The sequence below is a fragment of the Marmota marmota genome, unplaced genomic scaffold (genome assembly GCF_001458135.2).
Source record: "Marmota marmota marmota unplaced genomic scaffold, marMar, whole genome shotgun sequence".
In the NCBI taxonomy this organism is placed as follows: domain Eukaryota; kingdom Metazoa; phylum Chordata; class Mammalia; order Rodentia; family Sciuridae; genus Marmota; species Marmota marmota.
Window position 1 is genome coordinate 25,482,292 of NW_026000026.1, and position 15,366 is coordinate 25,497,657.

Here is a 15,366-nt window from a genome sequence, read left to right on the forward strand (position 1 = left end):
CAGTGTCTGGAGTTGGTGCAGCCGTTTTTGCAACCATAAGACAATAACTATGAACACCAGACCAACTGGTTAGTATGGCAAGGCAGAAAGAAGAAAGAGCTGGATCCTCAGGGTATCACACAGCCATGTGTCAGCCCTGTGTGGCCTACCCAAGACTTCTGTGGCTCAGACAAGCCAGCCCCTCTCTATTAGTTGGCTTTTTAGTTGCATGCAGCCAAACCTGATCCTAAGTCCTACCTACCTAAGTCCTAAAAAAGATAAAAAGTTTCATCAAAAAAGAAAAAAGCCACCATGAAACAAAACAAATGACAAACCCAGGGAAATCTTTACAGTAAGTTTGACACAGGGGTAATGTCTCCAACACATTAATATCCAAAGCTTTTATAAATTGAAAAAAAAAAAAAAGCTATAAGCAACCCATAGAAAAATAAAGAGCATGGATAGCTTACAAAAGAAGAACTGCAAATTTAAGAAACTGAAACCTCACCGGGATCAATGGAGTGCACATAAAACAATAATGTGCCACTGCTTTTTACCTATCAATTGGGTTGGCGGAGACTTTTTTTTAAATTACAAACTGGCAAATTGGCGTGATCTTTCTGGAAAGCAGTTCGGTTGTAATACTTTCATTCCTTTGGCCCTGTAAGTCTGCTTCTAGGAATCTGCCCTAAGGTAATAGCCAGAATTTCAGTTGGGTTATGGGAGAAGAGTCCATTATGATATTATAAAAGTAAAAAGATAGACTTGTGCCAAATGGCCAATCAGAAGAGACTGGCTTGGTGAATTTGGGCACACACGCAAACTCAAGTATTTCGCAGCTGTATGGGAGTTTTAACTAAGAGGTCAGGAGAGTCCAGCAGTGAATGTTCGGGCCTTGGGGTCACTAGAGTTCAAGTCTGACTCATCACTTAAGACTGAGGCCTCCAGCAACCCATGACCCATCTGGAGACCATTTCCTCATCTGTAGAACGGTAACAAAACTCACCTAAAGATACAAGATAATGTGTGTAAAGGGTTTAGTCCAGACCTGGCCAAAAAATTCTTCCAAATGGGAGGTTCTGCTTAATATTCTTGAATGGGAGATGCTGGACTCAAAATTCCAGCCCAATGCCAATTTTATAGAAGAAAAAGTATGAATATATGCATTTTTTGTAAAACTCAAAGGAAACACGCCAGATTGTTAAAGATGGTTATGTCTGCATGTTTTTTTTTTAATTTCCTTCTTTAGTTTTCAAATATTCTACAATGAGTGTGAATATATATATATGTGTGTATGTGTGTGTGTGTGTGTATTTTTTTCCCCCAGTACTAAGGATTGAGTCAGGGGTATCCTAACCACTAAGCTACACCCCTAGCCCTTTTTATATTTAATTTCAAAGCAGGGTCTAAGTTTCCCCCACTGGCCTTGAACTTGCAATCGTTTTGTCTCAGCCTCTCAAGTCACTAGGATTATAGATGTGCACCCGGCTGTGTGAATAATTTTTGGTCTTTTTTTTGGGGATTGAACTCAGGGGCACTCAACCACTGAGCCACATCCCCAGGCCTATTTTGTATTTTATTTGAGACAGGGTCTCAAATAGTTGCTTAGCGCCTCTCCGTTGATGAGGCTGGCTTTGAACTCAGGATCCTCCGGTCTCAGCCTCTTGAATCACTGGAATTGCAGGTGTGTGCCACCATACCTGGCTGTGTGAATAATTTTTATAATCAAGAAAAAAATTTCACTTTTTAGAAACTAGCTTAAAGCCAAGGCCTGAGGCCCTTAATTTCTCTTAATGACATTATGCATTTTTTCCATTGGTTTTCCACTTAAGCCTTTTGAGATCCGCCTCCTGACAGATTAACAATGTCTCGCTGTGTGCCAGACAGTGTTCCAGGCATACACGGGAACTGTTCCTCTTAATTCCACAGATGAGGACCAGGGAGGTTGACTCCCTTGCCTGGGGTCACAGAGCTGGTGAGGAGCAGACTGATTCAGACATTCCAACTGCTCCTTGAGGCTGCCTCTAGACAACCCACCACCTCCTGGCACAGCCCTGGTGCCCACGCCCCACCTGGCGCGACATACCGAGGTGTGTGTTGGTCACAGAGTTTCCCATCCCTGACAGGTCAGCAGCCCCCTCCTCTCTGCTGACAGGGCCATCATTCCACATAAGGTCAAAGCCTCCGACTCGCTTTTCCCTTCCTGTGAGCCTGCACAGGCAGAGACACAAAGGTTAAAGAGGCCAGGACCCAGCCTTCTCTCAACCCCACGGGTGTCCACCCTGTCAGAAGCCCTTTTTTTGGTCCAACCATTTTTTGGTCTGTTCCCTGGACCCCACAGTCTCTAAGAGGTTGAACTCTATTTTTATGCTGAGGTCCCCACACTTGCCCTCAGGAAGATGCACCCAGTTGTGATTTTCAGTTTAAAGTCTGTTTTCCTCCCCAGACCATAAACACCACAAAGCCAGGGACCAGGTCTGCCATCTTCATTACCGTATTCCTAGTGTGTGGCCCAGGGTCTGGCACACAATAGAGTCTCAAATGTTTATTGAATGAATAAGTAATGGTAGGTTTAGTGGATGCCTGAGGTTTTCTCTGCTCAGCATCCATTTCACCTTCTTTCAGTCCAGTGGTGCCTCTGCTTTTCTTGAAGAGTCACCCCTCTCTCCCTCACCCCTAGGCCTCGGGTGGGTTGCTCCTACCCCCTGGTCTATCAGAGTTACAGTGATTGGTTCAGGAATGGGCATTCTCACTTCCAGCATTGAGAGTTGGCCCTCCAACTTTTGCTGGAATAATTGGGAGAAAGCTGATACAGAAGAGTGGAGGTGGGCAGAGAACAAGTGTGTGAGTGTGTTTGTGCAAGAGAGGGAGGGAGACCAACCAACTAACATTGACTAAGTACCTGATGCACCCATTCCTGAAGCTAACCCTGGGTCCTTCCCATTACATAAACATTGTTATAACAATAAATAGTCTCTTATTGGGGCAGTTACTGTGAGCTAAGCATTTTGCAATAAATGATCTTAGTAAATTAAAATAACCCTGAGGGACAGTCATTTCCCATTTTACCTCTGAGGAAACTGAGGCTCAGAGAGGTGAAGTGATTGGTCCAGGGTCCCATAGTTAGGAAATTTTGAATAAATCCTGCTAGACTGAGTCTCAGAAAGCTGCGGATGGCCTTGCTCCCTTCTGGAGAGGCCGAGTCCTTGGGCCAGGACCTGACCCTGTGTGGACATCCATAAAATGTGGGGCCATCCAAGGGCCTGAGTCCTCTTCCCTGGTGGAGCGCCGGCTGCCTCGGCCAGGGCTGCCTCACCTGGCCTCCATGTCCACCACGTGCAGTGTGTCCTGCAGGAGTCGGGTCTTGAGCTCATAGTCCTCCTGGCTGCTGGCCGTGAGTGACGGGGATGCGTTGACCTCCAGGAGCCACCTGGGGAGGAACGGGAGGGAGAATCTGAGGATTTCCCTGAGGCTAGATGCGGTGCCTGGGACCCACTGTCACTCCACCCAGGCTGCTCCGTCTTTCCCTCTGAAGAAAGGGAGCTTAGAGCAGCGGAGCCGGCCCTGGGCGAGGGGGACCGTGGGGCCCTTCTGCTGGTGATGCTTTTCCTTTTCCAGTGGAGACGTGAGTGCAGGAAGATCCCTTCGAGAGGGAAAATTTGCCAAGGCTGGCAACTGACCTGCCTGCAGGACAGCGTTGCCCCAGGGGAGCGTGAGCCCAGAATTATGAGATCATCTGATTTTTCTAGAAAAGCCCCAAATCCTTATTTTTAGGTAAACATCTCCCAGATTTTGTCAAAAAAATTAAACACAGAAACATTCTGAAGATCAAACCTAAAATACCTGTATCTGCAGGTCCCAAACAGCCCAGGACCTCCAGTTCCCTGGAGCCCACATGGGTCCGGAGGTTTTGTGCAGCCTGGTCATTTTACAGACAGGAAGCTGGGGCACAGGAAGAGCAAAGGGCTCCCCCCCTCCCAGCTTGTTCCCGGCCTCAGTCTACCCTAATGATGCAGCCAGAGCTCGCTGCCAGGGGCAAAGGAGAGAGACCGCTGGGTGCTGGGACTCAGTGTCCCTTTAGCCAGGAGCTGACTCAGGTGTCACTACTCCTGGCTCTGAAAGCCCACAGCACCTCTGGAGTGACCTTGGGCAGGGGAGTGGCCTCCTGCATCCAGCAGTGCTGGTGGGGAGCAGCCCAGCCCGGGCACTTGACCCTGAGCTTCATTTTGCCCTTGACTCGCCGCTGACCTCCCCCTCCCCCAAGCCGACAACCCACGGGTTCCCATGTCCTGTCGTGTCATGTGAGGCCATCGCTCTGGTCCCTGCCAGCTCTAGCTTGTTCTCCTCGCCAGCTCAACCCCCTCCATGGGCAAGAATGCACCACATTCTTGGCAGGAACAGCCACCGTGACAATATTCCCTTACGTGGCACTTCACATCCTCCAAGTGCCAAGACTTCCAGAGGGGAAGTGTTTTGCCGGGTATGAGGGGAGCACCCCTCACTCTGCCCACCAACAGGACAGGCTTCCCAGAGCCAGCACCAAGCCCCGTGTCCCACAGACAGCTCATTTGTCCCTCCTAGAGGCACAGCAAGGTGACCAACCCTGTTTTACAGACTGGCAAACTGAGGCACAGAAAAAAAGAAGTGTGTCCAAGGTCACACAGCCAGGAAGTGGCCGAGCTGGGCTCCCAGACCAGGGTGCCCGCGTGTAAAGCCAGACCCCAGGCCCGGCCGCCCACTTACGGCTTGAGGTCCTGGTCGATGAGGATGTCGTAGCCGTACAGCTCGAAGCAGTGCTTGTCGCTGATGATCACCTTCTGCACACTCTGCAGGCTCTTGATGAAGATGTTGTCCATGTCGCCGAAGAGCGCCTCCACCGCCTCGGGCCCGTGCCTGGACGCCAGGTACTGCCGGAAGCGCTGCAGCATCCACTTGCAGCCCTGGGACCCGGGCAGTGGGGTTGGCAGAGGAACTTGAGCCACCGGGATCCGCCTGCCACGACCCTCCTGCGAGCCCATCGGCACTACCCTAGGCCTGGGCAAGGGGGGCCTAGCCCTGAGTCCCAGGATTAGGACAGCTAGAGTGTACCCCCCTCGTGGGTGGAGATTCTGATCACCCATAACTGGCTACCCAGGCCCCCAGAGGCCCCTGCCCTGATGGCCGGCACAGGCCCTCTCCCTGGGCCTGCTTTTGAGGGCATCTCAAGGCCTAGGATGGTCAATGGGCTGCTGGTCACAGGGTCGTGTGTGTGTGCAGTCCCCCTGTGTGGGATGGAGGCACAGGACAGAAAAGAAGGGAGCAGGTGTGAGCTGAGGCTCACTCTCCCGTGGCCCTAGATCAGGCCCTTCACTCCCAGAAGCCTGAGCTTTCAGCATTTCAACCTGGCTCTGCAGGTTACTATATAGATGACAGATAGATAGATAATAGATTGACAAAAAGAATGTCTATATGATACACCAATCAATGGATTGATCAATAGGAGGTCTCTGTCGGATGGAGCACATTTTCTTTAGGGGTGCATTTTTTTGACCCGAACTTTTAAATATTGAGGTACATGGTCCATGGACCTCTGTTGTACCTTGTCCTGGGCTCTGCAAATGGCAAGGGTGGGCCTGTCCTCGCTGGTGAGCTATGAGCCCAAGACAGGCCTGTCCTGGGTGCCCTGCCTCTGCCCTTCCCTCCCAACCTCATCCCAGAAGGCTGCCGGGGAGGGTAGAAGCCCAGCTTCTCACCTTCTTTGGGTGGTAGTCTGGAGATGTCTTTTGCACAGCGACATTGGTGAGGTGAACATCTGGCAGAGGTTGGTGGTCAAGGACAAGTGTGGACAGGAAGGACAAGACACCCTCCATAGTACCCCCAGAACTGAACTGAGACCATTTGGGAATTGATGAGGAAAACTACAAAACAGCTTAAAGTTCACATATGTGGGCTGTGGAGCCAGATGGGCCAGGATTCAAATCCGCCTGCCTCTTTACTACCCGTGAGCCCCTGAGCCTGGGGCCCTTGCCCTCTCTGAGCCTTTCTGCCCACCTATTATAGTATGTTGGCTTCACAGGATTATTTGAAGGATCAGATAAAACACTGTATAAAAATGCCTCTTAGCCAGGTGTGGTGGCCCACGCCTGTAATCCCAGGTACTTGGAAAGCTGAGGCAGGAGAATTGCAAGTTCAAGGCCAGCCTGGGCTACTTAATAAGACTCTGTTTCAAAATAAAATTCTAAAAAGGGTTGAGGATGTAGCTCAGAGGAAGAACACTCCTGGGTCCAGTCCCCGGTCCCCACTCCCAACAATCACAAGTGCCTCTCACAGGGCCTGGCAGAGCTGATATTATGATGATTTTTTTTTCAACTCAAGAGAGTTTTTTAACAAGTAGAGACACCAAATGTAGCACAGTCATCTCAGGACACACTGAGCTCCCTGTCACCAAAGGAGTTTGGACTGGGTGGCCACTAGTAGGAATACTAGAGAAGGGATTCAGCATTGGGATGGGGTCAGGTGGCCTTAAAAGGCCCAGCCCTGAGAGTCTGCTTTTGGTATAATCACTGTTGTTACCTTCAAATGACATCAGTGACATGGTGCAGCTCAGAGTTCACACACATCATCTCATTTGTTCCCAGATACTTCCCATCTAACACATGAGACTTTGGAAGCTCACAGAAGGCAGTGACAGCCATTTGAGATACCCCTTCCTCAGCACCCTCCCCCAGGGAGCAGGACGGACACCTGAACCTCATGAAATGACCACTATATGCAGCTTCCTCCAGGACTTCATTGGGAAGGTAGAGGCTCTAGGTCGCTGGCTCAAGTCTAGCTCCCCTAAAGCATGCTTCTCCCTGTCTGTCACATATGGGACAGGGCAGGGTGGCTTCCACCTCTTTGAGAAGGTGGGTTTCCTTGTTAGTGTCTTTTTCCTAGAATGTCATCTTCAGAACTTTTCAAAGACATTTTTCCTTTCATATTTGAAAATTTTCCTGCCTCCACTTCTAAAGAAGGAGCACACAGACAATCACTCCATAGGATGGAGCCCTCAAGCCTGTGTCCAGGTCATTTTCCAAAAGGTGCTGGGGCGATTCAATAGGGTGTGTGGGGGGGTGTCTTTTGAACAAATGACAAATGGAGCAGGAACTCCTGGATATCCAGGTGCAACAGAATAAAACAGAACCCCTTTCTCATACCTTAGACCTACATATAAGAGACAAAACTAAAAATTCTTAGAAGTATACATAGGAGTAAGTTGTACATTGGCCTAGGCAGAGTTTCTTAGATATGACACCAAAAGCACAAGCAATAAAAGAAAAAATAGATAAAATGGGCTTTACCAGAATTAAAAATGTTTGTGCTTTAAGGGACATTATCAAGACAGTGCTAAGACACCCCACAGATGGGAGAAAGTATTTGCAAATCACATATCTGATGCGGGACCAGCATCCAGAAAACATAAAGCATTTTTACAAATCAACAATAAAGAGACCAACCCATTTTTAAAAGAGCGAAATTTGAATAGACAGATCTACAAATGGCCAACAAACCCATATGTGTCATGAGGGAAATGCAAGGTAAAACTACTTCACAACCACGGGGGCTGCTGTAATAAAGTGGTTAGACGATATTGTGTGTTGGTAGGAGGTGGGGAAATCGGATTCCTTCACAAAATGCTAGTGGAAATGAGAGATTGTGCAGCACTTTGGAAAACAATTTATCAGTTCTTCAAAGGGTTCAACAGAATTACCACGTGGCCAGCAATTCCATTCATAGCCATGTGCTCAAGAGAAAGAGAATAGCCCATAAAAAAGTTTGTACCTCTCTCTCTACTCTTTTAGTACTGAGGATGCAACCCAGGGCCTTGCACCTGCTAGGTCAGGGCTCTGCCACTGAGCTACACCCCAGCCCTTTTGCACAACAAGTTCTCAAAGCAGCATTTTTTCATAATAACCCCAAAGGGGTAACAACACCCAGTGTCTATCAATAGGCAAATAAGTATCATGCCCCCTTTATTGGAATAGAATATTATTTGGCATCAAAGAGATAGGAAGCTTAATCCCAGCTACTTGGGAGGCTGAGGCAGGAGGATGGCAACGTTCAATTCAGCCTGGGCAACTTAGACCCTGTGTCAAAATAAAATAAAAAGGGCTGGGGAGGCAGCTCAGTGGTACAGCACTTGCTTAGCGTTTGTGAGGCCTGGTTCAATCCATCTCTAGTACCAGAGAGAGAGAGGGGAGGGTATTGGTACATGTTACAATAAGAAAAATCTTGAAATCATCATGCCCAGTGAAAAAAAGGTGGACACCAAAGACCACACACGATTGATCCCACTTACATTAAACGTCCAGGACCTTGCACATTCTGGGCAAGCGCTCTGCCACTGAGCTACATCCCTGGGTCTAGGAAGATGCCTGGAGACAGAAAGTGTTAGGGTCTGTAAACAAGTCAAGATGGCACCTGGCATTTTGCCAGAGGGAGTGGTTTGTGAAGTAATGCCAGCGAGCCATTAAGTGTGGAGATTCCTTATTGGTTGACTGCTGTATCTAGTTTATGCTAATTAAGATAAGCTGTGTGGAATGTATATATACCCCTCCTGTCCTACAATAAACGGCTCCCACTCCAGCTGTATCAAGTTGTTCGTCACCCCCCGGTTATTTTGCTGCAGCCGGACTGCGGCAAGAAAGCAGTTACAAAGGGCCGGGAGGGGAGTCAAGGGGGCATGGAGAGTGCTGGCTAGTGCATGTGCGATTTCTTTTGGGGGAAGATGGAAATATTCTTACTGACTGTGCTGATAGCGGTTTGATTATGATACACACCATTCCTTTGCTTGCTTTATCTGGGTGAATTTCACGCTGTACAAATTATAGATCTCAGTATATAAATAAGTTGTAAATAAAGCTCAATTATATCCCAATAAAGCTGTTATTAAAAAAAATAGGAAGCTCAGGAAAAACAAGTTCCTGACGACGACGCAGGGGAAGAAAGCTTGGCTCCCAGCTAGACCCGCTTCCCTCTGCTCCTTCCTGCAGAGCAGAGGAGGAGCAGGGCTGAGGGAGGAGAGCCAGTGGGCCAGCCTCAGCCCTCGCCTCCACCTGCATCCCCAGATCAAGTCCTGACGGACCCAAGAGACAAGTAGCAAGGAGCAAACAAGCCATCAAAATCAATCTGTGAGAGGTGCAGCTGTTGTGAAGTCTTTAGGGGAAGAGAACTTCCCTCGCCTAACGATGACAGTAGAGATGACAGCGGATCTCAATGGACAGCGACGGAATCAGCTGAGTGCAAATGGAAACAATCACATCAGGACAAAAATTAAGGGGCAAACCCAATGAGAGACTATGGCAAATGTGACAGCCTAACGTTTCTGCCACATGAAAATCTCCATAAATTGTCAACAGTAAAACGCTATGTCCCTAATAAATAAAGGCTGTGAAAACATAAAAGAGAAACTGTCCCTGGTAGAAGGCCATCTGGGAAAATGCTCAAAGTTTCTAGTAATAAAAGATACACAATGTAAAAGGAATGTAAATGAGGGGCATGGAAATTGATGAAATCCTGAGGCAGAAACCTCCTTCCTCATCAAGGCAGTTACACCTTTGTGCTTTTTAATTCTGGAAAATTTATAATTCAGAATAGTTGCAGGATAGCGTCACGAAGGCCTGGGGATTCTTCACCCAGTCATGCCCATTGTCTTAGAAATGGCTTTTTAAAATAACTGTCCCCAACAGTGGGGACCGGAGATGAAATGAGTGTGTTGGGGTTGGGGACATAGAGAGCTCCTCTGGAAAGAACCCGGTCAGATGCCCTTGACCCAGTATTTACTCCTTTGTCACATCATCCAAAGGGAAAAAAATGCAGTAAAATTGTTGACCAACAAAGTTGTCCCTTTCTCCTAGAAGACAATGTACGGTCGACACTCCAATGTGTAGGTGCAGGCGCGACTTTCTCAATAGGACCCTAAAGCTCAGGAAGTAATGCCAAGAGTTAATAAATGGGATGGTATCAAATTAAAAAGCTTCTTCACAGCAAAGGAAACAATTAAGAATGTGAAGAGAGCCAGGAACAGTGGTACACACCTGTAATCCTAGCAGCATGGGAGGCTGAGGTAGGAGGATCACAAGTTCAAAGCCAGCCTCAGTAACTTAGAGAGGCCCCAAGCAATTTAGTGAAAGCTTGTCTCAAAATAAGATATTTTGGGGCTGGGGATATGGCTCAGTTGGTAGAGTGCATGTCCCACATGCGCAAGGCCCTGGGTTCAAACTGTAGCACCACACACACAGAAAATATATATATATATATATATATATTTTTTTTTTTTAAGGGCTAGGGATATGGCTCAGTGGTTAAGCACTGCTAGATTCAATCCCTGGCAACAAACAAACAAACAAAAAAATAATGTAAAGAGAACCCATAGAATAGCAGAAAAATTTCCCTAGCTACTCTTCTGATAGAGAATTAATATGCAGGATATAGGGGCTGGGGCTGTAGCTCAGTGGTAGAGCACTTGCCTAGCATGCATGAGGCACTGGGTTCGATCCTCAGCACCACATTAATAAAATAAAATAAAGGCATTCTGTCCATGTACAACTACAAAATTTTTTTTTAAAAAAATCCAGAATATATAAAGAACTAAAAAAAAAAGCAACTAACACTGAGGAAAACAAATAACCTAATTAGTAAATGGGCAAATGAGTTAAACAGACGATTCTTAAAAGAAGAAATACAAATGGCCAACAAATATATGAACAAATGTTCAACATCATTAACAACTGGGGAAATGCAAATCAAAACTAGACTGAGATTTCATCTCACAGCCAGAACATGAACATGAACATGAACATGAACATGAATAAGCTGGGCATGGTGGCGCACGACTGTAATCCCAGCAGCTGGGGAGGCTGAGGCACGAGGATCAGCCAGCCTCAGCAAAAAGCCAAGGTGCTAAGCAACTCAGGGAGACCCTGTCTCTAAATAAGTACAAAATAGGGCTGAGGATGTGGCTCAGTGGTTGAGTGCCCCTGAGTTCAATCACCCGCATCCAAAAAAAAAAGGAAAAGGAAAATAAAAAGAACACGAATAATAATAAATGCTGGAGAGGATGTGGAGAAAAAGGGATACTTACACTGTTGTGAGATTGTAAATCAGCACAACCATTACAGAAATCAGTATGGAGGTTCCTCAAAAACCTAGGCATGAAACCACCATATGACCCAGCCATACCATGCCTCGGAATTTATCCTAAAGAACTGAAGTCATCATACTATAGCTATGCATGCACACCCAAGTTTCCAGCAGCACAATTCACAATAGCAAACTAGGGAGCCAGCCTAGGTGTCTATCAACAGGTGAATGGATAAAGAAAATGTATCTATATACACAATGGAGTTTTATTCAGCCACAAGGAAAAGTGAAATCATGTCATTTGCAGGAAAATGGATGGAACCTGAGGATGTTAAGTGAAATGAGCCAAACTCCCAAGGTCAAGGGTTGCATGTTTGCTCTCATATGTGGAAACCAGAGAGAAAAAAGGAAAAGAAGGTGTGGGGGGTGGGCAGGCAACTCATAAATATGGAAGGGAGGTCAGTAGAGTAGAGGAAGGGGACCAGGGGGAGAGGGGAAGAAAGAGAAAGGGGAAATATCAGGGAATGATATTGGCCAAAGTATATTGCATGTACAAATGTGTATCAAGTCCCACCATGTGTACAACTATAACGCACCAACAAAAATATGGGAAAAAAGTCCCCTTGGAGCTTTGTATGTTGTGACAGTAAGGAATTGAACAGTTCCCAAGTGCCCATGGCATGGAAGATTAGTACACCAGTACGTCCACTCAGTGGGATGTTTTATAATTTAAAAAATGTGCACAAGGAAAATACTGATGATAATGTTTAGTGAAGAAAAATTTATATTTATACACATGGGATCACTCATATATAAAATGTAAATGACAGCAAGATTTTTAAAATGTTCTACAAATGAACCTGGAAGAAAATACACCAAATGCCAAGTAGTTTGTTTCTAGGAAAGGACACTAGAGAAGGTTTTTTCCTCTCTCTCTCTCTCTCTCTCTCTCTCTCTGTACTTTCTTGAATTTCCTGATTTGTCTTTAACAAGCTATACTACTTTTAGGATGAAACCCATATTATTGTTTTTATTATTAGAGTAAAACGTGTCAGTTGCAGACACAATTCATACTGTAGAGAAATGTATGAAGCTGAAAGTCAACGTGTCTTTGCCTGATTCTCATCCTTTGTAGTGTTCAGAGTTCCTAGATCAGTAACGATGAACTTCCTTTCATACATGTTTCCTAAACAGGAACACACATTTTTAAAAGCAAAAATAGGATTGCAAACAAACGGGCACTACAGCTTGCACTTCTTTCCACTTAGGAGTCTGTCTTGCACACCTTTCCATGTCATGACATTTCTACTATAGACTTTTTTTTTTTGTACTAGGAATTGAACCCAGTGGTGCTTAACCACTGAGCCACAACCCCAGCCCTTTTTATTTTTATTTTATTTTGAGACAAGGTCTCACCAATTTACTTAAGACCTTGCTAAGAATCTTTGAACTCTCAATCCTCTTGCCTCCGTCTCCTGAGTCGCTGGGGTTACAGGAGTACGACACCACACCTGGCCTTTGACTATAAACTTTATTGTTCTTAACAGATGCACAACATTAGTAGGTGCTTTATAATTCAGTTCACCATCCCTCAAGGATGATTTAGATTGTTTTTACTTGATCATTATTATATACAATGGTTCAGTTAATATTTTTATAACTTGTGTATGTTTGCATAGGTGTGTATTTGAATAACTGTGTGTAAACTATATGTAAATATAATACATATGTTAAAATCAGGTTAAAGATATTTCCTGTTATTTTGTGATCCAAAAATTTATCTGCTTTTTTTTATATTATTTTTTAGTGATGGACACAACCTCTTTATTTATTTATTTTTATGTGGTGCTGAGGATTGAACCCAGGGCCTTGAATGTGCTGGGCGAGCACTCTACCACTGAGTCACAACCCTGGCCCCTTATTTGCTATTTTAAAGTTGGCATTGTGGGAGCTGAAGCAAATGGGTAAAATATCAGAGTAAAATATGATAAATCTGGAGGGTAGATACATAGGACCCTGCTATAGTCTTTTCTGCAGTTTCTACACATTTTAATATTTTTTTCCAGATTTAAAAATCAAAAACAATTTAAAAGAAGGGGTGGAAAATAATGCGTATTCACTCCATTCACTCACTGTGAATGTTTAATGAGCACAGGCTCATTAAATAGAAACTGGCCCCGGGAGAGGGCTCAGTTTGCTTAATAATCCCTGAGATGCCTGGAAATGTACAAACACTCATGAATGTGGTGGTGCGGGGGTGGGGAACCCTGAGTTTACCCAGGGTCACTCCGGCAGGCACAGTTCTATGTGCTTTGTACGCATTATTTAATTTTAATAACAAAAGAGGTGGCAGTAAAACTAAATTTGATGACTTGCATGTGATAAATGTGTGTTAAAATTATACAATAAACATGCAGAAAATGAAGTCAGCAAAGTAGGAAAAAAACAATTTGTGAAAAGTACTCAGAAGGGCCTGAGGTGGGTCCCTTGTTGAGGCAATGCCAATGCATGACCCTAGACAACCTCAAGTTAAGTGACAGAACCAAGGCAGAGAGGTGGGTTCTGAGATGTTTGGGGGGCACTGGAGGTTGAACAGGGGACACTACAGCTGAGCTATACCCCAGCCCTTTTGATTTTTCATTTTGAGACAGGGTCTAATTGCCCTGCCTCAGCCTCCTGAGAAGGAGAGATGAACTGACTAAAAACATTGCCTGGGGTTCCCAAGCAGGAAACTAGGCTGCATCATTCTCTGTTTCCAAACACAGATTGTCTTCCACATGCAGGTAATCTAGCTTCTAGACCTTTCTGAATTGACTCTCCATTTTCTTCTAATCTCAGGCCTGGAAATCTTAAAAACTTTCTCCTTTTTTGGCACCTGGGATTGAATCTAGGGGTGCTTAACCACTGAGCCACATCCCCAGCCCTTTTTATTTTTTAGAGACAGGATCTTGTTCAATTGCTTAGGGCTAAATTTCTGAGGCTGGCCTTGAACTTGTGATCCTCCTGACTTGGTCTCCTGAGTTGCTGAGATTACAGGCATCAGTTGTGCAGTACTGTAACTGGCTAAAAGCTTTTCTTGATGTGTATCATTTTATAGCTAATACATTCACATGACCCAAAAGTCAAAAAGTGCAAAATATATAGAAGAAAAAAAAAATCTCCTTTTCACCTGTCCCTATCTACATATTTCTTCTCCCAGAGACAACTTTTCTTCCTTTTCTCTCTCTCTCTCTCTCTTTTTGTGGTGCTAGGATAGAACCCAGGGCCTTGTGTGTGCTAAGCAAGTGCTCTCCTGATGAGCTACACCATTAGCCCTGTTTCCAGTTTCTTGTCTGGACTTCAGAGATATCTACGCACAGATAAACAGACATATATAGATATATAATTTTTAAACATAATTGGGAACATGATTTTTGCTATTCTATACTTTGCACCCCACCCCAGGCACCTATCAGTACATAAAGCACACTCCCCTTTCCATTTTAATGGTTGCATAGTACTCCGCAGTATGAGTACACCATTTGCTTCATTGTTGCCTTCTTTTTTGCTCTCACAAGTGAGGCTGCAAAGTGCCTGACCTTTAAGCCTGTCTTTCTCTATATTGTGAGTATACCTGTAGGATGGAATTTCAGAGGGAAATTGCAGGATCAGGAGGCGTGAGAATTTGGCCTTCATAGATATTTACCAGATTGCCTTCTAAGGGTTTGTGCTAATTTAAGCTCCCACCAGCAACAGAGGGATTCCCCCAGCCTTGCCAAGTCAGCGTGTTTTCAAAGTTTTGGTCCCTGACAATCAGATGGATGAAAATTGAGTTGTATTTGAGCCAACCACCAGGCATTAAAGAAAAAGGCATGCGCGCGCACACACACCCAAAATGCAAACATTTTCGGGGGTGAGGGGGTGCTAAGCTGTCTGCTATTTTGCATATGAATAACATAAATCTTAGGCATCAGTCAAAACCTGCCTCAAGCCTGGCGCAGCGGCACATGCCTGTAATCCCAGCGGCTCTGGAGGCTGAGACAGGAGGATCAAAGCCAGTTCAAAGCCAGCCTCAGCAACAGGGAGGCACTAAGCAACTCAGTGAGACCCTGTCTCTAAATAAAATACAAAATAGGGCTGGGGATGTGGCTCGTTGGTCGAGTGTCCCTGAGATCAATCCCTAGTACCAGAAAAGAAAAGAAAAGAAAAGAAAAGAAAAAAGAAATGCACCTGCCTTAAGCAAGCAGTCTGCTCTGAGCTGCTCTGCGCCGCTCCCTCCCGTCCCCCCCAGCCCGGGATGCCCCGATG

At 45.5% G+C, this 15,366-nt stretch overlaps 1 protein-coding gene across 1 annotated transcript in view; it reads right to left on the minus strand.

Moving 5' to 3' along the window:
• The window catches only part of Ttll9 (tubulin tyrosine ligase like 9), a 52,015-nt gene that overhangs the window by 2,544 nt on the left and 34,105 nt on the right, over positions 1 to 15,366 (minus strand). The window contains exons 11-14 of the mRNA XM_048810550.1: positions 5,712 to 5,876; positions 4,723 to 4,919; positions 3,296 to 3,409; positions 2,066 to 2,190 (exon numbers count right to left, since the gene is read on the minus strand). Coding sequence (XP_048666507.1) covers positions 2,066 to 2,190; positions 3,296 to 3,409; positions 4,723 to 4,919; positions 5,712 to 5,876 — 601 coding nt within the window. The remainder of the gene's footprint in view (positions 1 to 2,065; positions 2,191 to 3,295; positions 3,410 to 4,722; positions 4,920 to 5,711; positions 5,877 to 15,366) is intronic.